Raw genomic sequence first — 24729 nt, forward strand, 5'->3', positions numbered from 1 at the left:
CAATGCATCGCCAGATTCCACTTTGTGTCCCCAGTTCCCTGTGCGCTATAACAGGAGTGTTCCTTAATCAACCCCAAGTGCACTTGGCTGGGTCAAGATAGCCTGCTTAATGGAAAGGGTTTGTTTGAACCACACCACGCTTCCATACTTCACCCAGAGCATCACTAGCCGCTTGTATGCAGGCACTTCTCATCCCAAGTATGAAGTTCAGGGCTGGGGAGGTGGCTGATGGTTCAGAGCATTTGCTGCTCTTGGAGAGGACCTGGGTTCTTTTCTAGCACCCATATAGTTGATCACAACCATCCTTAACTTCAGTTCCAGGGGATCTTATGTCCTCCAATCACCCTCCTGTGCCCTAGGCACAAATATTACACACATACATACATACATACATACATACATACATACATACATAAATACTCATACACACCAAATAAATAAATTAGTTAATTTTTAGCTATGAAGATGAAGTTCACATTCAGTGTCCACTTAGTTTCTGACAGCCAGCATCTGGGAAGGAATTGCCCAGCGTCGTTCTGATGCAGGCTCACGCAGGCTCTTAACTCATCAGTCACAGGAATGCTAGCCTGGAAGCTGATAGACATGAGCAGGCCCAGAGCAGTTAGCTGGTCCAGGCTCACGAGTCTGTGTGTTGCAGTGGCTGCCATCATGAAGTGCATGTCAGAGCTTGGCAGAGTCTAAAAGGCCAGTCTCCCGGACGTCAGCCCTTAGAGCTCTACCTCGGTCCCTTTGATCGCTATCCTGGGCATTTTCACACCTCTGTTGTGCCCTTCTGGCAAATGGGGAGAGTAATATCCTGAAATAGACATGAAAATGGCTTATACATTTTGACTCTTTTGAGTTGATTTTCTACATTTTCTTGGCTTGCTTGAGTTCTTGGTCCCTGGGTGTGTCTCCTGGGGACACTGTTTTGAGCACAGCAACCTTGGAAGAGTTTTGTTTCTTAAGATTCTGGCAATGAAGAGCCATGTGTGTGAAGGCAAATAAGCTGGTATCTGCCAGCCCATTTGGGGGTGGGGGGGGATAGTTACTCTGGACTGGGAATACAATTCTCAAAGTCTCAGGAGGCTGGAGAGGTGGTGGCTCAGTGGTTACTCAGTGGAGGACTCAGTGTGAGTGCCAGCACTCACATGGTGACTCACAACTGTAGCTCCAGTTCCAGAGCATCCGATGCCCTCTTCTGTGCTCAGTGGGCACATAACGTACATGTAGACGAAATAGACACATTAAAAAAAAAACACTTTAAGCTCTGGGGGGAGGCCTGGCCCTGCCCTTCCCCTAACTTGGACCCCGGATGAAGGCATTTTTGAAGTGTATTGGAAGCATAGGGTTCAGGAGTTGCTGTGACTGGACATGGAGTGACATGGGGCTAAGCATCCCTTGCCTGTGTGGCGCTGTCCTCTTGAGTTCTGCCACCCTCTGTTTGCACCCGCTTGGCTTGTATGCTCTCACAGTCCTTACAACCTGCAGGCTGGTTGCCTAAATGCTCTCTCCTGGCGTTTTTTGACCACGTAACCTTAAATCTAGAATAGGTTTGGTTTCCTCCTAGTTATAGGGCGGAGGGGCTGGTGGTAAAGGAAGGATCGCCCGAATAGATGATTAGTGTAAGATCCAGGAAGGGAGGGGCACAGTACCGTAAGCTGTGCTTCCAGTTTGTTCCTGTTTAATCTCACCATCCTTCATGCTGCCTCCAGGCACTGCGGATGTTACCAACCCAGAGCTGGGAGACCGGAGCTGGGAGACCGAGCTGGGTAGCTGCTCCCTATTTCCCATAATCAAAAAACCGTGTGAAGCGGTTAGCTCGTGTCCAGGTCCTCCCTGGAGAAAGGGAGTTTTGCCCCTGAGATGGTTTAAATACTTGTAATTCCTCAGCTGAGAATTAAAGATGAACAGATTGTGAGACACAAGGCCCCTTTGGTGGACTACAAGTCTGTAGTCCTAGCACTTGGGAGGTGGCTGGAGATAAAGGTCTGTTAAGTTGCAAGTTTGAGGCCAGCCCGGACTACTGGAGACTGGCAGTCTCAAATAACAATAACAAAAGGCACACACAGGAGGGTTTCCTAACCCCTTCCTAAAGTTTCTCGAACCCGAGGTCAGATTCAGGTATTCTCCTGATCTTGTACTGGCTTGTCGGGTTTTTGTGGCCAGGAAAATGAAATGTTACTAGCACTCCTGTTTTGCAATTCCTTCCTTCCTCCACTTTTTCCCCTTGTGTATGTATGGTGTGTGTGTGTGTGCGCGCGCGCGCACATGTGTACATGTGTACATGTGCATGAGACCACAGGTTGAGCGTGGATGTCTCCCTCAGTTGCCCTCTACCTTATTTTGTTGAGAAGAAGACTCTCACCAAACCTAGGTCCGTGCATGAGATTTACAGAACCTAGGTTATCTGAGACTTTTATCGAGCTGCTCAGACCTTAGAAGAGGAGCTAGGCTTGGGGTGGGGGAGGACGGACATGAGGAGTCGCAGGAGGGGGTGGAGCACCACTAGGAGGCTTTGTGCAGATGCTGGGACCCATCATCCCGGGCTGCTTCAGGTTGGGATGCTGCGAGCCCTTGCCTTGGGTCAGCCATCACTGCATTTGCTTTCCCACCAAAGAGTGGACCACGTTATTTTTGTCTTGCCCAAAGTTTACATAAAAAGTGAACGAAGTCAGCTTTGGTGGAGCCCAGGAAGCCCCAGTCATGCTGAGGGAGTTCCATTTCCTGTGGCTTCTGGGTGTGAATCATACAGGTGATGTGACCTGGTCTCTCTGTTGTTTCCGTTCTGTCACGATCCTCCTATTACAATTTCCTCCAGTGCTACAGTTGGAGCTAGGGTCTCACACCTCTCATGCAGCAGGCAAGCACTCAATCCCGGAGAGGCATCCCTGGCCCTTTTATTTCAGTGCGGTTTAGGATACGTGAAAAGTCTCTGCAGACGGCTTGCTAATTCCCATGTGATTCTTGGCTATGCACCTCTTTGGTTAGATGTATTTATAAGGTCAGAAAAACACCCAGATTTTGGCACAAAAGTAGACTCTTCTGTCCCCCTTGAACAAGTCGTGCTCCTGGAAGTGTCTGTTCTTCGTCAGTGATGCCTAGAGTCACCAGGAGCTTCAGTAAGCTCTAGACCCAAGATAGCAGACACCCACCCATCAAGTGAGTGTCTGCGGACTGATCGTTCCAGTCCAGAAGCATTCTCTTACTGGGTTGCAGAAGTGGGAACTGTCAGTGAGTTTTAGCTTGTGTAACTCTGACGTCCTTCCCTCCATGAAAACATGGAGATTAAAGCAGGATCCGAGGCCCATGCCTATCCCAGCATGAGGGGAAGGCTGAGACCGTAGGACCACTGAAGGGCATCCTGAGCTACATGGATGCCACAGGGACCTCAAAGTTGTAGTAATCCTCCTGCCTCTGCCTCCCGAATACTAGGCTTACAGACACGCACTGCCTTGCTTTGATTCTTGCCTCCTTTTCTTTCTTCCTCACATGTTCTGTGTGTGTCCATCATACTGGGCTCCACAGAGTGTGCTTACCCCCCATACACACACACACACACACACACACACACACACACACACACACGAGCTCCTCTTCCGTTCTTGCAGCTGCTTCTTGCGCCATTCTTCCTCAGGAGCTCTTAGGCTGACGTCTCTACCCAGCCCTTTTCTTTATTACGCAGCGCCTGTGTTTGTCTCCGTGTGTGCTTGTCTTTGTCCAAAACCGGGTAAGGAGGGTGAGGAAACTTCCCGCTTGCTTTGACAGCACATAGACTAGAGCTGTCAATCAGAATTCTTCATCACACTTCCTCCTGGTGGCTGGAGGCAGCTGTTGGGTATGAGGTTCCCAAATGAGTCTGGGAGACAATTTTAATTTATATCAAAATACGATTTCTGCGTGCCAAAGCCATTGCGGAGCCACGTAGGCCTGGGTGAAGTGCTCGCTCCATCTCCTGGGGCTGGGGGGGGGCACCCTAAATGAGTTACCTCATTTCACTCAAACTTAGGTTTTCCCATCTGGGACATTGGGACTCTCAGTCTCTGCTGAAGCTTCCTTTTCTGGAGATGTGAATGTTACTTGATGTGGAGCGCGAGGCTACCTATTGCAGCTAAGGACTCTGCTCAGCCACCTTCCCTGAAAGGCCCGGAAGAAGAGAGGAGTCTTGGGCTTTCAGGATGCTTTGAGGAAGGAGCAAGTCGTGTGACTCACAGAACTCCTCCGTGTGTGTGCGCTCGCGCGAGGTGTACGTTTCCTGCCTCAGCACGTATGCTGAGCGTCTGCCCTTGTCCAGCTCCCGGACACAGATAAGCCAGGATTCTTGGTTTCTGGCAGCTGAGCAGACTCCTGCGTGGCCGCTTGGCAGCAGTCTGTGAATGTTTGTCTGGGGTGCAATCTGACCCGTGGCATCTCCCACGATAATCACTTCAGGATCATTTTGTTAGCGCATAGCTTTATGCGTATTGAGAAGTGCCCCCACCCCCAACTTCCGTGCTACTCTTTTTCTTCAAGTGAATAAATGGGTCTGTGCTCGACGCTAAGAAAAATCAAAAGTTTGGATGTTTTGTGTTGCCCAAACCTCTGGAAAGGAGGCTGTCTTGGGGGCCTGCGAGAGCACCTACTGCCCTGAGGCCTGGCAGCTGTCCTGTTCTGACAGCGCCATTCTCTCTTCACATCCTTGACTGACAGACACCCCTAGACCTCCACTCTCCTATCAGAGGGTCCCATGACCGCTGTTCCACAATGTCCCAGGAGTATCTCCAGCTTGGTCCTGTATGGGCACTGTTACATATTGAGAACAAATGAGAACCTTAGACTTGGCCGGTCATTTACCTCATAGAACTCAGTTCGCAAACTGTGTGCCAAGGCCATGACTACCGCGCACACTGCTGTCAGCCCCCGTGTGAGTCTTCTAAGGCATTCTTCAACCCCACCAGGCTGTCTGTATGCTCTATGCTTGACAGTCACCTTATCCTCACAGCTACTTCTTAGATCCATATTTCTCCCTCTTGGTAGCTCTGGTCTTTTGGTATCTTGACTCTTGTATCATAAAAAAACCCCTTAAAGCCAGAGCCTTCATTTAAAATCTTACTGTCCCACAGCTAGCTGAGTGCTGTATGCTTCAGCTACTGCCACCAAGTAGGGACAGTCACCCTATATCCTGGGTTGTGGCGTTGAGGTAGAGTGCCTGAGTGTGACTCAGGTTACGATAAAACAGATAACCTGAAGTGTAAATAGAGATGTACGCATTGTCTGGAAACACGCTGTCAGAAGGCTTAGACCACATCAAAGAGTAATGTCTCTGAATATATATGCTGTTGCAATATGTCTCAAAATAGAAAGCTAACCAGAACCCAAGGGGTAAGGGTTTTTGGCAGTGCTATCTTGGAGGGTTCTCTGGGGAGGAGAGGGCTGAGCCAATAGGACACTAACAGCGCTCCGGGGCAGCAAGCGGTGTTAGCTTAGAGCATTGTGACAGCTGATCCTGCCTAGTTCTAGTGTAGTGTGGCTTCCTTTTTAAGTTGGTAAGCTCTGCGTTCAATTTAATTCTGCCTTGACAGGAAGATGACGGAGATTACTTGAGGGAGGACTTTATTTTGGGCTCACTTTCCACTATGAGCCTGGATCACTTGAGAAAAGACTCTCCCAGCCCCACCCCCAGCCCGGCAGCCATGGCCATCTTGCTCCTTAAAACCCCAAAGGACCGGGTTGTGGTGATGATGTTTGTCACTGGGTTGTAATATTTCTAGGGCATGGCAGAAAGTGAGCTCACCTCCCTGAGAGTGCCTGAATTAGCTAGCCCCCCTTCTTTTCTGTCCTCACCCCCGGATCTCAGTGTTTAGGGACGGTTAGTCACCAGCGGGCTGAGGCAAGAACTGGGTTAGTGTGAACACTTGTCAGCACTTTTTCCAGAGCATTTGATGCTGTTCTTGGTAAAATGCCTCCTTGTGCTCAGACATGTATAATCTTAGATGCGCCCCGGCAGCCCCTTGACTAGAAGCCCTGTCTGGTGCAGGATCCACAGAAGGTTGATCCTGACAGTTTTACTCCTTCCCAAGTCGCCATTGAAGTTGCCATTGATGAATATTGTTTAGAAATGCAGGGGTTGGACATATGGCTCAGTTGGTAGAGAGCTTGCTTGGCATACGTGATATCTTGGGTTCTGTCCTCACCACCACAGGTGTGGCACACCCTTCTGAGCCTAGAGCCAGGAAGGTGGAGGCAGGAGCGTCAGAGGTCAGGGTTCTTTTTAGCTGTATATAGCTGTATATAGTGAGTCTGTGGCCAGCCTGGGCTGTATGAGACCCTGTCTCAAAGAGGGCTGCGGTGGAGTGCAGGCATGATGATGGCCCGAGCCAGCCTGCAATCCCAGCATTCGGGAGGTAGATACAGGAAGATCAGGGCATCCTTGGCTAAGTGTTGAGTTCAAAGCCAGTAAGGGTTATTTGATATCCTGCCTCAACCCCCACTCCCATCAAACAAAAAGAAATATGCAATAATTCTGTAAGCCATCAAAGCAAGGCGTGGGAGTTATCTAATGGTGGTATCCCTGGCGCTGGGAACACTCACTGCCTGGCACTCCGTGGGTGGTCAGTGGGTGTGAGATAGATACCCAGGAGCATTGACATCATAGCACTCTTTCCCGAGAACTGCAGGTGCCCGTCTGTCTTGTGTGGTTGGTACAGACTAGAGCTGTCCAGGAGAGACTGGAGACGTATTTCCTAGTTTGCTTGCCAAAGTTAAATTGTGTTTAACATGTTTTCTGGTTCCCAGTGGTTGCCAGGAAACTGAGGAAATGAGGGGAAGGGGTTGAAAGCCAGCTCACTGGTCTTTGATGTCCAGTCTCATCTGTCTGGCAGTTCAGCCCGTTTGTGAGGGCTTACAATGGACTGAGTGTATCTTGAAAATACATTATTTGCCCCAGCGTGGCTCTCTGGGCTCCAGACACCCACAGAGATAACCACTCAGTATACCAGCCTTTTGTCTTCTCAGCAATAAAGTAGGGGGTCTGTCCTTACAGGAGTCTCATGTAATGGCTCAGCCTGCTTGGTATATTCATTTTCTTGTCAGGAAAGTCGATGTGACCTTGGCCATCAGCTGTGACCTGGAGGGAGCACACTGTGTCTGGCTGGAGTCTGATGGTCAGGCAGCACGTGTGGTGCCCCACTGTGCTGGGTGCTGTGCGCGCGCGCTGTGTCTGGTTGGAGTCTAAATGGTTGGGTAGCTCGAGCGCGGCACCTTACTGTGCTCGGCGCTGTGCATCCTAAGTGGGCTCAAGATGGTAATTTACAGAAATCCTTTTTGGCTTACATGGGTCATGCCCAGCAGTATTACTGTCATGGAGGCCTTTGGTAAGTCTCACGGAGGGAAAAGAACTGCGGGAAATTAGACAAAGATGAACCATATGGACTCTTGAGTTGAGGGAATTATAGTGGATTTGCAGTCTAAGTTACCAAAAAGTGACTCTGTTCCCTTTGAAACTGTTGGAGTCAGTGCTGGGCTGGGGGTGTGGTAGAGCCCAGTAGGAGAGCCCGTGTCTAGCATGATGGGGCTGATGAGTTCAATCTCAGATCACACATAGACACCCAGAGAGTTATTTCTGCAAATCCACACCCAAACGTGGAGCTTATGCTGGTGGATGTGTTTGGTGCAGGATTCAGGTCTGGGGAGTGCTCCCAAGGGTGCTCCTCAGGACGATCGGGACACTGACCCCCGATCAGGACACTGACGGCGGGAGGGGGGGGGGGCTTTGCTTCTTTGGCAACGCTTTCTGGTTGTCTCTGAGACCCAAACTTAGCAAAAAGAAGCAGGGCAGATCTAAGGGGGCAGAGCTTTTCCGAACCGAGAGTCGGTTTAAATATAGCTGACCTGCACTGCTGGCGGCTTGGGGGTGTGGTGGGACTTGTTGTACCCTTTGTAAGGCAAGTGAGGAAAGATGCTGGCACCTGGGCACACCCAGTTTGTTTATGAAACATAAACTCCTCTGTACAGCAGGGAGCCCAAAGCAGCAGCCAGGGTTTCTACCTAAGCTGGGAGAGATGTCTCTCCGGGCCCCCTCTGCATCTGCCTCTTCCCTGAGAGGTTGGGGGGCGGCCGGCTATGGTTTACTGAGCATTGCCACGGGTTGGGGTGGGGTGGAGAGAAGTTTCTTTGAAACTGCAGTCACCAGGTTTGGGTTTCTTTCCTGAGGAGAAGCAATACCTTGGGAACTAGTCCTTATGCAGAGAAGCACGGCTCTCTCTCTTCAGTTTCCCAGACTTGATTTGCAGGCCAGGACCGGGTCAGAGCAGGGGGAGCGAGCAGGCCCCGCTCTAGGCTGGTGCTGGCATCATGGCTTTCCTACACATCCACAGTATTCCATTCCTCAGCAGCTGTCTGAAGTTTTTTCTGCTGTGCCTGAACTGATGTCATTTCCCCCTTGGCAGACAGCTTGGGCTGTGCTGCGTCTGAGATATGTCACGAGAAGGTGGGGGTGGGTCGGGGCCAGGCGGGGGCGGGGTGGGGGTGGGGGAGTAGTGAGGAGAGCAGGCGGTCCGCTGGGTCCCAGGACTCTGTTTACTCTCTGCTCTGCTCTGGAAGACCAGAGAACGGAGAGCACGGAGAGCACGGAGCTGAGCAGTCACCCACCACGGGCCATGCTCACTCCGAGACCTTAACTTTTGAGAGCCCTTTGTTGCTAACATTAGTGGACGATGCTCCTCCAGGATGCCTTTCCTCTGGGGGCTTAGACAGGTAATTAAGCATTGATCTTCGGCTCGGGAAGGGAGGCAGGGCGGGACCTGCTGTCTTACCACTCTTTTGATAGAGGACATGTTTTAGAAAGTATCTTAGTCTTGGCAGGGTAGCTCCAGACATTTCTAGCCTTCTTTGCTTGCTGCTCGCTCCTAGGCTCCAGAGCCTTCATATTCTTAACCCCCATGTCCCTGAGGTGACCCTAAGGCTGTCCATTTCTGACTTTGCATTAGCAACCCTAAAGCTGTGTGTGCAGTTAGTTTTATGGAGGAGACTGTTGAAGAGTGAGGCATAGTAGGGTTCTTGCTGACCCTCCCCACCCCCCATCCTTCTCCATTTTGATTTAGTGAGGGCACGAGGGATTTCTTCCCAGTCCACTGGCTCTGAGGGGGCTGGGGGAGGGGTGGGCAGTGGCTCTGAGCCTCCCTGCACAGGAAGGCAGTTTTCTTTCTTTTACATTGTGGCCGTGGGGTTGACGTAGCCTGGACACTTCAGGGGCTGGGGTTGGAACTGCTTGTTTTGGTCCCGCTTGACTGATTTGCACGGCAAACAGACCCCTGTGGCACAGGCTTGATGCTTTGTTGGTCACTGTTGTGGGGGTGGGGTGGGGTGGGGTGGGGTTCGATTCCTGCCGGTAACCCAGTGTGGAATGAGAAAACAGTAGCCAGTAGCGAGGGACCGACCGGCTGCTGTCCCCAAGCATGGACACTGAGCCAAGTATTTGTTCCAGGGCTTCTGAGAGTCTGACACTCCACCCCCCTCTCGGTCTGAGAGGCATGTCTATATCGGAATGTGTAACTGTACCCAGCAGCAGGGCTTCAGGAGGCACGCATCCTCTGACCCCTGCCTGAGGGGTTGGGGGGAGGGAGGCAGAGCCATGGTCAGCTCAGCCCCCCCCCCTAGTCAGAAGGGAGCCCTGAAGGCCAGCTGGTTACTCTCTGAGCAGAGTGCAAGGTGAGCGGATCTCCCAGGGGTGGCCCGAGTTCTTTAGAAGTGGGTTGGGAAAAATGCCTGGAGCAGTCTGTCACTGCCAAGTTTCAGAGTGGTCCTCTGAGGCAGCGGATGGGTGACAGCTCCGTGAGAAAACTTCAGAGTGGTCCTCTGAGGCAGCTGATGCGGGACAGCCCCACATGAGCACTGTGCGCCCTTCCCTAAGAAGAGCTGCCTTTGACCTTGGAGCATGGTAAGGTCTGGAGGGGATGTAGAGCCATGTTAGACAATGAATGGATGAAACATCCCCTTCAGCAGCTGGGGTACAGTGGAAAGAACAGGACTGGGAGGACAGGAGATTTGAGCTCACTCAGACTCCTCCAGGGTCCCCCACTGGCTGCAAACCCCATCCTTCGAATGCAAATAACAGTATCTTCTCGAAGACGATGTCAGGAAAGAGCGCCGTGTAAAACACCAGCACCTTGGCTGGCCCTCAGGAAGCTCAGAATCTTTGTGTGTGTGTCTGGTGCCAGGGTAGGACCTCGGGCTGGGCTCAGGGCACACAGAGGGATCACTCAGCTCCAGCTCTTATTCCTATGTCTAATTTGTGTGCGTGTGTGTCTCTGTGTGGGTGTGTGTGAGTGTGAGTGCTCACACAGGCCAGGCGCACTGGATCCCGGAGTTACCCACCGTGGTGCTGGGAATCAAATTCAGGTCCCGAAAGAACAATGCATAGTCCTGACTGCTGAGCCCCCCCTTCCAGCCCTACTCACACAGCATTGAAGGACACGTGACTGCAGTGGCACCGGAGCAAGAGGCTGCAGACCCCTTTGCAGACGTTGAGTGAGTTCAGTGTCTTTGTACACCCATCATTCGGTGCCCATCGTTGTACACTGACTCGGAGTTGAGAGGCTCTTTCTTACTGTACCAAGACAACTTCATCTCACGTGCTGGAGGGGCCAGAAGGTGAAGGCCTATGTCCCAGAACCCCAACCCAGCTGAGAGAATGAGGTGGTGGGGAGCATTGAATTGAGGCTCTCAGAGCATCCTAAAGGACCAGAATCGGGTTTCTAGGCTGATTCCTGAACAGTTTCCTGGCAACAGTTTCCAGGGCTTCTCGATGACCCTAAGCACCCTCAGCTTCTGCAGTTCGACCTCTGCCAGCTGAAGTATTTGTAGCTTACATAGTTTTGTTATTTCTAGCGTTTCCGTATATGACAGTCCCATATATGGAGTCACGTAAAACCAGTTGTCTAATGATCCTTGGTGATAAACTATGGGCTCTGGGATTGACCTCGGGCTGTCAGGCTTGCACGGCAAGCACTTCCTGTCTGCTGGTCTCTCACTGAGGGCAGCCTGGTGCAAGGATGCGAAGATACACGGTCCTTTCTTATACTGCATACCAAATAAGGACCTTATGCCTAACTCCATTGTTCTCAAATGTCATGAGAGTAGCCCGAAGAGGGGTTTGTTCAAATGTAGTTTTTGTAGATTCTTGTGGGGCCCAGGAATAGTAGCTCTGTTAAGTTGTCCCAGATGTTCATGGTCCACATAATTTCAGATATATTCTGAGAGATTCTGGCCTCCGGGGTTTAGAGACAAGACAGTGTGTAGGAATATGAAAGGAGAATGCTCAAGGATAAGGTAATGGAGGAGAAAAGCCACTGGATTAGGTCAGTGGAAGGTGGACATGGCAGGCTTTCCTGAGATGTTCTCTGACCCGAGCCTGACGGATAGATAGTTTACTAGACACCTAAGCTAGGGAAGGAGCAGCCCAGACAGATCAGGTGAGGCGTGTGGCTCACCTCAGTGAGAGCCCAGCAGTGTGGCTTCAGCTTGTTCCTACAGATGGAAAGAGAAACTGCCTTTTCTCTGTGAATCTTGGGGTTGAATTTGTCTGATACAAAACAGGAACTCCTAGGTGTGCCAGGTATCTTTTATCATTATAAAGGGATCCCATAAGGCCCTTAATCATTGGATGGATGGATGGATGGATGGATGGATGGATGGATGGATGGATGGATGGATGGTTGGGTGGGTGGATGGATGGGTGGATGGATGGATGGATGGATGTGTGGATGGATGGATGGTGGATGGATGGATGGTGGATGGATGGATGGATGGGTGGATGGGTGGGTGGATGGGTGGGTGGATGGATGGATGGATGGATGGGTGGATGGATGGATGGATGGGTGGATGGATGGGTGGGTGGATGGATGGATGGATGGATGGTGGATGGATGGGTGGGTGGATGGATGGGTGTGTGGATGGATGGATGGATGGTGGATGTGTGGATGGATGGGTAGATGGATGGATGGATGGATGGATGGATGGATGGATAGGTGGATGGGTGGGTGGATGGGTGTGTGGATGGATGGATGGATGGATGGATGGATGGGATGTATGGATGGATGTATGGATGGATGGTGGATGGATGGATGGGTGGGTGGGTGGGTGGATGGATGGATGGATGGATGGATGAGAGCATGACCTGACTTCAGTGTATGTGAAGAGCAAATGAGCCTCAGAATGTGTGAATTCTTTCATGTAGGGCAGTGAGGATAGCTCAGTAGGAAGAAGCTACAGTGTTGACCAGGGAGCAGTGTTGTCCACAGTGTGTGGAAGAGCCAAGGTGTAGAAATTTTCTGGTTGTGCTGCTGTGTCCCAGGTTTTAGGCAGAGCACACAGTTAGGCACACTGTCCTGTTGTGGTTTTCTGGCCAAGAGAAAGTCTGGCTTGAAGTCTGAGAAGGTAGAGGTGGTTTTTTTAGAGAACAACACAGCAGCAGCAGGGGCTCAGCCTGCAGAAGGAGTGAGTTCGAGTTCTGACTGTGTCAGGAGGTGTTGGGTTGGTAATACTGGAAGACTCTTAGGATCAGCATTCTGTACCTGGAGAGGATTGTGCAAAAGAGGTTCAAAGCATGTTGAGTATGCAAGGACGGGTCAATGCTCTCCCTGACCCGGGAGGGCCGCAGTCTCCGCTAGGATCAGTGTGTGGATGATGGAGACTCCCTAGGTGCAGATCATCCTCACATGACATTAAAGGGGACAGGTGGCTCAGAAGTTCCAAGGCTGACAAGAGGTCCTGTACAGGCGATAGTCCAATTGTTACACAGTTGTTCCAGTCAGTGGAACACAGGCTAGACCCTTGGAGACAATAACTTACATTAAAATTCTGTCTTCTATGGGGGAGGCCTACTGTGTCCCAAATTGTCTACGTCATGGCTGCAGGAGTGGGGTGGAGGTGGAGGTGGTTTCTAACACCAGAAATATGTGGTCTCCAGTGGGACTGAAAATAAGTCTTTGACCTTCTTGGAGTCTTTTGTCCATGTTGAATTTGGTCATGACAAGAGGCATAAGGAGGCCGACTCCTGGTCTCCTGAGGAGCTAGCTGTAACCTTTTTTAAAATTGAGAAGGGGGAAGGGGTTTTGTTGTAGTGGCTTGAACCCTTAATCCTCCGGCCTTAGCCTCTTTGGGGGCAGGACAACATAGGCCTATTGTTGTCCACAGCTGCCGTTCACATCCTTGAGTGACTGGTATCCGCATGCCCTTGTTGGTATAGACCAGACAGGCAGAGTGCTGGACCAGTCTCTCCTCAGGTCTGAAAGCAAGTGGCCGGGGAAGCGCCCACTGGTTAGAGCTTAAAGCAGCTGCTCCACACACTTGCCTGGGTTTTGTCCCCAGCAACATAAGCAAAGAGCAAATGACCTGAGAACCACACAGCACTGAGACCCCCACCCCCCCCAGGCCAGCTACAGGGGGAGAGCTCCGACTGGGGATAAGGAAGAGGTAACTCGTCAGCCTCTGGCTTTGGGTTTGCTCACTATTAGCCAACCTTTACTTGGGGGATAGCATTCATTACTTCAGGACCACCACCACATGTGAGGGGTCTTACCTCCGTATTGCCAAAAGGAGAATGGAATCGAAGAGGTCTGCGCTCCAGCGTACCAGTGAGTGTAATGGCCGTGACTCATTCCCTAGCAATCTGGCCTGGTGCTGGGTCCTGTAGCCTGCTCTGTGGCAGAGGACCAGGCTCTGGCTCCTCGTCACCCTGACCCTTTTGAGCTTAGCCTCCACTCCACCGGGATCAGGGCAAATTAAGCAAGATTCAGCTTGGAAGGGAACTAGCTGTGTATAACGCAGCAGCCACCAAGGTGACACTTGTTTATATTGTTGGAGCCAGAGCCAGAATCCTTATCTGGACTGATTGTAGAAATCTTGCGACAGGCAGGGGAGCACCCCCCTCCTCTGCCCTGCGGTGGGAGGTGAGGAAGGCCTTTTCTCCCAAGCCCACCCTCGTGAGGGTTTGAAGCCCTGCAGACTCTGTAGGAAGAGGCTGCATTTTTAGGGGCTGTGACTTGTTCTTTGTGACATCTCTGATGAGAACGGTGGAAGAAAGACCAGGACCTGGTGGCAAAAGGACCCTATCTGTTGACTGCGACTTTTCTCTAGGACAGAGTCAAAGACAATGGTTGCTTCCTCCAGTGATGGAGAGAGAGCCCTTGATTTTTTTGTTTTTTGTTTTTTGTTTTTTTTTTGGTTTTTCGAGACAGGGTTTCTCTGTGTAGCCCTGGCTGTCCTGGCACTCACTCACTTTGTAGACCAGGCTGGCCTCGAACTCAGAAATCCGCCTGCCTCTGCCTCCTGAGTGCTGGGATTAAAGGCGTGCGTGCGCCACCACCGCCGTACCACTGGTCTTTTAATTCTCCATTACTAGCACATCTTGCTGTTAGCTGCTGATCTGCAGGTTGTGAGTTGAAACAACCCTAAGTGGTAACCTGCCTTAGTTTCTGTGTCATCTATGGCCACTGCTTATTTGGGCAGAGTTCAAACCCTGGACCTCAAGAAAGACAGAAGGCTAAGGAGAATTGGAAGTTGGAAATTATTAGCCTTGGCTATGTAGTGAGTTAAAGGCCAGCATAGGCTATGTGATAAGACTCTGACTCAAAAGAAAGGAAAAGGAAAAGAAATAATGCCATATCTTTGTATTTCTTTAATCAGTGTCCTCTTCTATGATATACATTTCTTTGTAGATTACTGTATCACTATGTTGAAATGTATTGTGTATTCTACTTACAAATACACAAAAGTAAAATCTGTAGCCTTTGCCTTTTCTGTGTCCATTGTAGGAAGTTTTGAGCAGTGAAGCCGCAAATAGAAGTAAAGAATAAAAACATATTCAAGAATTAAAAAAATAAATCCTGTCCAGTGACTTAGTTCTAGAGTGCAGCCTGAGGCAGCCTCCAGAAAAGGATGTTGGCTCTGCAGATGGCTGGTGTGTGACACTGGCTTCTCTTCCTGGAAGCAGTGTGGGGTTTACTGGTACTGTGTTCTGTCTGTTCCTCCCCGGCTTTGTAGTTATTGTTTGGCTCCTTTGCTCAACAGACAGGATTCCAGGGGCTTCCACTGAACTGTGTCGCAAGGTCTCAATTTTGGTTTCAGACAGTGCCTAACTTAGTGCGTGGTTTTTCAGTCAAGGGTTTGGACATCCTGGTTCCCCGACAACCACAAACACTCCTGACGTCCCACCCTGAGTATGGCTCTGCAGTACAATGCAGGGAAGCGCTGGGATGAGCTGGGGCGGACTCCGGCACTCGAGGAGTGCCCACCTCTGAGTGGGGCTCTGAATTTTGGAACCTGGCTCAGTTTGTGCTGGATTACTGTAAACCTGAGGAGCTGGGGGCTCATTTCTCACCCATCTGGGAAATGAGAGCTCCAGGCTTTAACCTTGGGAGGTTCTCTGCAGGCTGCTGCATGAGAGACCAAGAGTGACTTATTCCAAGGGCTTCATGGCTCCCTAGTCCTCAGCCTAGGGTTTTCTGAAGGGTTTTTGTTGGAGTAGATGCATGTGTGATTCTGACCTCAGTCTTGTCATTTGAGAGTTCACAGAGCACAGAATCCGTAAGCCAATCAGAGAATGAGACTTCACAGAACACAGTTATGTGATTTTTGTCTAGAACAGTGCATTAAAACTAGGGGCAGTTTGGCGTGTGCGGTGCCCCTCCCCCCTGCCCCCCCATGTCTAAACACGATTGGCTGACTATGGGCTCATGGCTGACTAAATGCAAAACCCTAGGCTAGAAGCTCCTGACAGCAGTCTGTTGCTGTTCTGAGAGGGAGTCATGGGCCTTAAAGAGGAGAGCTTGCTATGTAGCTAAGGCTGGCTTTGAACTCATGACTCTCCTGCCTCGGCCTCCCCAGAGCTGGGATGGTAGGTGTGTATCACTATGCATGGAATGGCTGATGTAATAAAGGGAAGGTAGATGCACCTTTTCCTTGTTTTCCTAAGCCTCCTGCATTTGTGACCCTCCCAAAGACTTGTGGGCCTTTACGGCCAGTTGCCCCCTTAGTCAGCAAGGACTATGTCTAATCAAGGGCAGACAAGTTATTTTCTGTGTGTGCAGAGCAAATAATGCCAAGCCCTTGTAGACCTGAAATCTCATCTCTTACCCCGTGTGAGCTAGGTATCTACCCCCCAGCAGGGCCAGACGGAAATCTTACTCAGATAACTCGACACAGCTTACACAATCAGGCAGCAGTTACTTTAATATTAGGCCATATTTCGAGCTCCATATCTATGACAGCATCCTACATCCATTGTAGTCTTGATTCTCATAACAGACCAACCCTCCACCCTTTCCTAAACCATCGGGTCTGTTTCAATCTCTAAATGTAGGCATGGAGTGTTAGAAAGTCCTTGATTCTTTGAAGTTTTTCAGTCCTACAGGCAGCTCCTCGGTGACCCAGGGTTTCTTTATCTGTTCGCGGAGAGAGCAGTTTTAATGTCACTCTCTAGCCAAGGTAGGAGCAAACAGGCGTCTTGAACACTGTGGACTGGAAGGGACAGCCACGTGAGGTGAGCCCTATGGCCTGTGCATTTTGCTGCTAGTGAAACTGGTACTCACCAGTTTTCTCTTAAAGCAGTCCAGTGACTCGGCCTTGATAGCTCAGGTCCCTCTGAAAACTATACCTTTTCTTTCTGGTCAAAGAAATGGGTATTTCCTCACATAAACAAACAGACATGTGCGCAAAACACCAATTCACATAAAAAAACAATAAATAAAATTTTAAAAAGGAAGAAAGAAAAGCCCTTCAGCACTTGACACGGGCGGCCTGGTTCTCTTCCCATTTGCTGAGGTGGTGGGGATTCCTGAGTACCAGGAGGACTGGCCCTCAAGCAGCAGAGGGGGCTCTGTCTGGCATGGGACATGTGACGCACAGCTTTGAGCATGTGCGTCACTGTAGAAAACCGAGGGGTGTTGCTGATACTCAGGCCTCCCCAGCCTGCCTTACCTCCAGTGACCAAGAAGCAGGGGGGGATAATCAGCCGCAGTCAGGGATCAGCCCAGCCCAGTGTGACTAAGTCAAACAGAGGAGATGGCCGGACCGTCGGCATGAGGGGAGGATGGATAGAGCCAAGCAGGGACGGAGCCAGGTCAGTCTGTGCTTTTGGTTGGTTACTTTGGCGATTATGGGCCACTTGATGAAGGGGCTGAGAACTGAACCCTGCTCCTTCTAGAAGAGCAGCAAGCACTCTTACCTGCTGCAACATCTCTCTAACCCCTGTATTTATGTTCTTATATGTTGGTACTTCCCTCCCTCCCCTCCTTCCTCTCCCTCCCTCCCCTCCCTCTCCTTTTAATGAACAGTGGCTCAGTCAGTAAAGTTCCCTAACACCTATGTAAAGAGCTGGATCAGAGACGGGAGAGATGGCTTAGCCGTTAAGAACGCTGGTTGCTCTTCCACAGGATCCAGGTTCTGTTCCCAGCACCTACATGGCAGCTTACAACTCTAGCTCCTGGAGATCAGACAACTTCCTCTGACCTCTGTGGGCACCAGGCGCATGGTGCACATACCTACTTGTAGGCAAAACACTCATATCCGTAAAATGTAAGCAACTTAAGAAGAAAAAGATAAAGTGTCTCGTACTTTCAAAAGTACACAGTAAGCAGCTGCCCTGCCTGTACCCAGCCTGTGCCCTGCCTGCACCCAGCCTGTACCCTGCATGCACCCAGCCTGTGCCCTGCCTGCACCCAGCCTGTACCCTGCATGCACCCAGCCTGTGCCCTGCCTGCACCCAGCCTGTGCCCTGCCTGCACCCAGCCTGTGCCCTGCCTGCACCCAGCCTGTGCCCTGCCTACACCGTTTCAGCCCTCTGCTCTCTAAGTCCTTATTAAAAGGAGTCACACTTCATAGAGTCCTGCGGAAGAGGAGGCTAGTGAGGTGAGGTCACTGGGGCCGCCTTGTCTTCTAGGGGTGTCCAGGGATGGAAGAATGATCCTATGGTATGGTATCTTATACACCTTGGCCAGCCGGAACCCATAGGGCTGTAGCGCCATGGCCTTACCAAGTGGGCCTTAGGAAAACCTTGAGGTGTGTTGCAGCTTTGGGTTTTCAACTCTGGGATTTTCCTATAGGGTCAGGTGGCTCTTGGTGAGGTTGTTGTCCGCGTTCCTAATAGCAACACAGGAAATGGGTTTTCATCTCTGCTGCTCTGTTTGGGGGCAGTTTAATGAGGTCTCAGTCACGAGGCAGCTTCACAAGCAGCAGGACTGCCAGGCGGCGGCTGCCTGGCGAGGTGTCACTTGTTTTTAGAATATATGTTTATGATTTACTGCGTCTTTTTTTTGGGGGGGGGGGTGTTGGAGACAGGGTTTCTCTGTATAGCCCTGACTGTCCTGGAACTCACTCTGTAGACCAGGCTGGCCTCGAACCTAGAAATCCGCCTGCCTCTGCCTCCCAAGTGCTGGAATTAAAGGCGTGCGCCACCACGACCGGCTTTTCTACATCTTTTATGGAATGGGATGTAGGGCAAATAATTTAATACGCCCTGATTCTGAGTCGATGCTTTTGTGACTAACTGTTGGGACATGTTTGGGATTCTAGAAATGACCATTAGCCCTCATCTGTTCTAGAAAGCACAGAATGTTGCTTTTATACACATTGCACGTCCAAATCAGGGAGTGCTTTTAGCTTTTATTTGCTTTTTTGTTGTTGTTTATTTTTAAATTTTGTGTGTATAAGTGCTTTGCCTACATATATGTTTGATCATCACATATGTGCCTAGTACCCCCTCAGGTCAGAAGAGGGCATCCGATCCGTGGGACTAGACTCAGCAGACAGTTGTAAGCTGTCATGTAGGTGCAGGGAATCTAACCCAGGTCATCTTCTAGAGCAGCCAGTGCTATTAACAGCCGAGCCCATCTTTCCAGCCCCTAGTTTTCATTTTTAAGTGTGTGTGTGTGTGTGTGTGTGTGTGTAGACAGTTTCATGTAGCCCAGGCCAGCCTCAAGTTTGCTATGTTGCTAAGAATGGCCTGGAACTCCTCATCCCCCTGCCTCTGCCTCCCAAGTCGTAGGATTGCACTCCAGTGCCACCATTCCTGCTCAGGGAACGTTTTTGCAAGGAGAATTTTCAGTCAGTGACGCCAGAGTTCTGGCTGTACCTTAATAAATACCTCGGGTAGTTCTGCTCATCAGCACTTAAGGGAAGGCTAGCATGAACCTGTTTCCTCGCTGCTTTCTAGAGCATTGCTGGCTCCAGGCTCTGGACCTTGTATCTAGAGAATGAATGGGAGAGGGGGCAGAGCCCTTAAGGGGTGAACCACACAGCCCAGCCACGAGCTGTGAGGCTGACTCTTTATCAGGCTGGTCTGTTGCTTCTGTCAGCAGAACTTGCAGATTTAGCTCAGACTGTTCTTTTGGGAAACTGCTGAATTTCTACCAAACAGCTTAAAAATCCTGCCCAGTGCCTCTGCACATGTCTGACTCTTGGTTAACATCTTAGCAGTAGCCTGCTCTTTCAGAAAGGATGCACTGCGCCTTTCGCTAGCAAGGCTTAAAGAGTAATGGCCAGGCACAATATACATTATGGGGGATACAAAATTAGTATATGATAACCTCACTGTGGGAGAAAGGAAGGTTAGACTAATGTGGGAATCAACAGCCCTGTTTGGTCCTTCCTCCTACCTTGTTCAGCGTCCCCTGGGCAATCGAATGCTCCCTCTCCCTTAGCTTTGCGCATAGCTGAGAAAATCAATAATACTAGGGATGATGGCGTTGTCTTAACTTTCTGGTTGTTAAAAACACAGGTAGCAGTGGTGGCGCACGCCTTTAATCCCAGCACTCGGGAGGCAGAGGCAGGAGGATTTCTGAGTTCGAGGCCAGCCTGGTCTACAAAGTGAGTTCCAGGACAGCCAGGGCTACACAGAGAAACCCTGTCTCGAAACAAACAAACACAAAAAACACAGGTAGCTGGGCATGGTGGCTCACATCTTTAATCCCAGCAATTGGGAGGGAGAGTAAGAGGGTTCTGTGAGTTCAAGGCCAGCCTGGTCTACATAGTCCCAGGACTAGAGAAAGACAGGCTGTCTCGATCTCTACCCCACCCTCGTCTTCCCCCCAAAACCCACTAAGTAAATCCATTTAGCTTTGGAGAATATTTTTATAACCACCCATGGATCTTTTTCTGAGGACTTAAAGAGCTGGTCCTGAAGGTCCTGACCTTTCAGGATTTGGAGATTCTGTTTGCTGCCTCTCCTTGACTCCCATCTGTCTTGTGAAAGCTTTGTTCTCTTTTGGCTTCAGTCCCTAAATCAGGAAAACTCTGTCCCAGTGGATGTGCAGTGCAAGAACTTGTCTGTTTTCTGGAGAGCCATTCCCAGGTTCAAGAATGGAAGAAAATTATCTTCCATACTGTTTACCTTGCAGTTGGAAAGTAATTGTGAGAGTTTCAAAATGATCGTTAAATCTATCAAAGTCGCTGTGATCTAAGGAGGGACTCGCAGAGGCCAGGCTTCTTGCTGAGCCCCTGAGATCCGCTGGGCCGACCGATACCAGCTTCCCTCTGCTCCTTGTTCTCCTTGTTCTCTTCTCTTGCGGTCCCCAGCTTGGAGCAGCGTCCCGCATCTTCCTGTCCTTCAAGCTTAATTCCGATACTACCCTCTCAGGCGTTCCCCGCGCCCACCTAAACCTTGGTCCTCTTCTTTTCTGTTCTGTTGTCCTGTAGATACAGATGATTAGTCTTTAAACTCTGATTTTATTTGATAATGAGGCCATATCTAGAATCTTCTTAGTTCTGTTTCATAAAGTATACTAGATATATTCATTTCCACCCCAAGATTCCACATTGTAAACGTTCTGGATTCCTTTCTTCAGCTACCGCTGAAGAAATTCTGGATTGCCTTTCTTCCACTCTCCTCTCTCCTTGAGAACTTTCCATTTCCGCATGTTTTTCTCACTGAGGAAGGCGCATTTGTTAGGTAATTTCCTCAGGTCTGCTCTCAGGGTTATTACTTGTTTTTTTTTTTTTTTTTTACTTTGTCAAATCTCTGTATAACCTGTCTACTGAAGTTTTTAAATTTGACTTATTTTATGTGGGTAGGCAGTCTGCATGTAGAGGTCAGAGGTCAGCTTGCAGGCGTTCCGCCCTCTGCGCTGTGGGTCCTGGGGGTGGAACTGGGATTGCCAAGCTTAGTGACAAGGGTCTTATCTGTTGAGCCATTGCCTCTGCGTGCATTTTTATCATAGATGACTTTTCCAAGTTTGTCTGCCCGCTCTTGCTCTGACTCCCCACCCCCACCCGCTCCGCCATTCCCGCAGAAGACCTGGGATGCTTTAGGACTGCATGGCACGGTTGCCTGGGGCCACTCTGATCTCTGCAGTTTCTACTTTCTACTGCTGAATCAAGCATTGGCCACTATCTGTCCTTTGATAATTTCTGTTTCTCACGGCCTGCTCTTTCTTTTGGGCTTTAATTATTTGAAACCTCTTCCTTTTGTTTATGTGTGTTTATGTTCAAGAGTATGCCTGTGTGTGTGCGCGCATGCCTGCCTGCGTGTGTGCATGCTTGTGTGTGTGTGTGTGTGTGTGTGTGTGTGTGTGTGTAGGCCAGAGGACAACCTTAGATAGTCTTCTTCAGAGTCCATTGTCCCTTCTGTTTGAGATAAAGTCTCTCTAGCCTAGAACCCCCAAGTAGGCTAAGCAGCATGAGCCTGAGGGACCCACTTGTCTCTAGATTTCCAGCACTGAGATTTCAAGTGCACAGCATGCAAACTTGCCATGTCTTACCCAGGTTCAGACCTGCTGTGCTGTACCCAGGTTCTGGGACTGCACTCAGGCTTCATTCTTCCAAGGTAAGTACTTTACCAGTGAGCCATCTCCCTGGACTACTTCCTTCCTTCCTTCCTTCCTTCCTTCCTTCCTTCCTTCCATTCTTCCTTTCTTTCTTCCTTCCTTCCATTCTTCCTTGCTTCCTTCCTTCCATTCTTTCTTCCTTTCTACCTTCCTTGCTTCCCCCTATCCTTCCACCTTTCCTCCCTTCCTTGTTCCTTCCTGCCCCTCCTTTCATGTTTTCTTTATGTCTTTTTCCTGGATGGGGTACCCTGCACCTCAGACTAACTCCTGCTGCTGCTCCTGCCTGAGCCTGCCGAGTGCTGTAATTATATATCAGTAGCCACACCTGGCTGAACCCTCTTACGTCTCCTCTGGCCACTATCACATAAGCTCATTTTCCTTCTAGCTGGGATTAGCCTATTATTTGTTGAACTTCCCAAGTCTTGTTTATGATAAATCCTGCTTTTATATGTTTTGTATTTTACTTGCAAACTCGTCTTCAGTAGAGCCTCGTTTGTGGGACTCCTTACTGTGTGTCTTAGCATTTGCATTGCTGTGATTAAAACACCATCACTAAAGGCAGCCTGGGGAGGAACCTGGAGACAGGAGTAGAGGCAGAAATTGTGGAGGGGTTCCACTGGCTCACTCTCTCGGGTTGCTCAGCCTGCTTGCTTATAGCACCCAGGACCACCAGCCCAGGGGTTGGGCTCACAGTGAGTTGCACACGTCGGCCTCAGTTAAGAAAATGCCATAGTCTTGCCCCAGGCCAATCTGGCAGCGAAATTTTCTGAACTGCCTTGCAGAATGACTCCAGCCCGTGTCAAATGGACATAAAACGAGCCAGCACCGTTGATCCCTGTCAGCCCGACACATAAAAGCGTCACTGTTCAACCAGAACCCGTCGGTCCCAAGATGGCATGTCAGCATCGCATCCTAAAACACGGGGCTCCTGGCTAGATTGCTTTGGTGTTTATATTTCTTTTGCAGGCTGTCACGAGGCTGTCGCTCCCCTGGGAACTGCCTCCACCCCTCACCCCGCAATTCTTCCAGAAGTCAGTTCTCTCTTCCCACCGAGTAGGTCCTTGGGGGGGGGTCCCTCAGGTTGTCAGGCCCAGCCGCAAGCACCTTCACCCACTCAGCCATCTCACAGGCCCAAGTCTCAGCCCCTCCTTCCACACGCTCCTGACTGCTGAGATAAGGCAGGCACCCCATGCTCTGCTCTGGACCATTTTTTTATTACACTTTTAGCCTGAAGACTTTCAGGCTGTGTAATGTCTTAGGGTTTCTTTTCTGTGAAGAGACACCATGACCAAGGCAACTCTTTGTTTGTTTTGTTTTTCTTTTTTTTTCTTTTGTTTTTGTTTTTGTTTTATTTTTTCTTTTTTTGTTTTTGTTTTCTTTTCTGTTTGTTTGTTTGTTTGTTTGTTTTTCGAAGACTGGGTTTCTCTGTATAGCCCTGGCTCTCCTGGAACTCAACTCTGTAGACCAGGCTGGCCTTGAACTCAGAAATCCTCCTGCCTTTGCCTCCCAAGTGCTGGGACTAAAGGTGTGGGCCACCACTGCCCACCAAGGCAACTCTTATAAAGAAAACATTTCACTGGGGCTGGCTTACAAGGTCAAGAGGTTCAGTCTGTTATCATCAAGGTGAGAACATGGCAGTGTCTAGGAAGGCACAGTACAGGAGGAGCTGAGAGCTCTACATCTTGTTCAGAAGGCAGCTGGGAGAAGACTGGCTTCCAGGCAGTTAGGACGAGGGTCTACACCCACAGTGACACACTTCCTCCACACCTACTCCAACAAGGCCACACCACCTAATAGTGCCACTCCTTGGACTAAGTGTAGTCAAACCACCACAATGACCAAGGCAACTTTTTTTTTTTTTAATTATATATATATGAGAACATTGTCACTGTCTTGGAAGGCGTCGGAACCCATTACAGATGGTTGTGAGTCACCATGTGGTTGCTGGGAATTGAACTCAGGACCTCTGGAAGAGCAGTCAATGCTCTTAACCTCTGAGCTCTCCAGCTCAAAGGCAACTCTTACTTTTAATTAGAGCTGGCTTACAGTTTCAGAAGTTCAGCCGTTATCATCATGGTGTGGCAGCACGGCAGCATCCAGGCAAACTTGGTGCTGGAAAGGAGCTGAGAGTTCTACTTGCTGATCTGAAGGCAGTCAGAAGACACTCACTCTTCTTCAGGCAGCCAGGAGGCGGGTCTCTTCAGCACTGGGTGAGACTTGAGCACTAGGAGACCTCCCTTCCTCCCACAAGGCCATGTATCCTAATAGTGCCACTTCCCATGGGCCAAACATACTCAAACCACCACAGTGGGTATTCCAGACAAGTCTCATGTTAGTTTGAGGGAAGGCCCCTCTCCACTCCATTCATATCTTCTTCATTACTACTTTGTACTATGGGCTTTTTTTTTTTAAATCTGTATTTTCCCTTTGAGGGTCCCATATTCTTGTATGCTTATTTTGTTTGAAACAGTGTCTTACTATGTAGCCTTGCCTGTCCTGGAACTTGCTATGTAGCCCAGACTGGCTTTGAATACACAGGTTCACCTGCTTGTGCCCCTGAAGGCAGCACACCCAGAGGGCCCCATCTCTGTGTACTGGGTTTTGGCTCCACCCCTCCTGTTTCAGACTGATCCCAGGTCATGTAACTAGCCCACTGTGCAGGGCACCTAGAAAAGTCTGGCCTCACTTCTGAGTGTAGTTTCTAGTTCCCATCTACAATTTTTGTTTCCTGGGGAAGCTTCCTTGCAAGCCCAGCTGTCTAACTAAAACATTGTTGTGTCACTAGTATTTCAGAGTCCAACTGGTGCCTGTCTGTCTGTCCTTCCTGGGAGCAGTGGAAACTTGCCCCCTTTGCCGGTTGCCTTTTCATGGCTGTAGCATCCTACATGTTGTCTGGCATATGACTGATGTAAGGGGCATTCAGGGCGTAGCT

General features: G+C 49.9%; 1 protein-coding gene across 3 annotated transcripts in view; it reads left to right on the forward strand.

The window, feature by feature from the left end:
- Window positions 1-24729, forward strand: part of Wbp1l (WW domain binding protein 1 like) — a 58284-nt gene that overhangs the window by 15741 nt on the left and 17814 nt on the right. The window contains exon 1 of one of the 3 annotated variants that reach the window (NM_001177813.1): window positions 8555-8733. The exons of the other annotated variants lie outside the window; for them this stretch is intronic. Within the exon in view, the coding sequence (NP_001171284.1) occupies window positions 8707-8733 (27 nt within the window). The 5' untranslated portion in view covers window positions 8555-8706. Of the gene's footprint in view, window positions 1-8554; window positions 8734-24729 lie in introns of those variants that run through there. 3 annotated transcript variants of the gene reach the window in all.

Source organism: Mus musculus, chromosome 19, assembly GCF_000001635.26.
Source record: "Mus musculus strain C57BL/6J chromosome 19, GRCm38.p6 C57BL/6J".
NCBI lineage: Eukaryota > Metazoa > Chordata > Mammalia > Rodentia > Muridae > Mus > Mus musculus.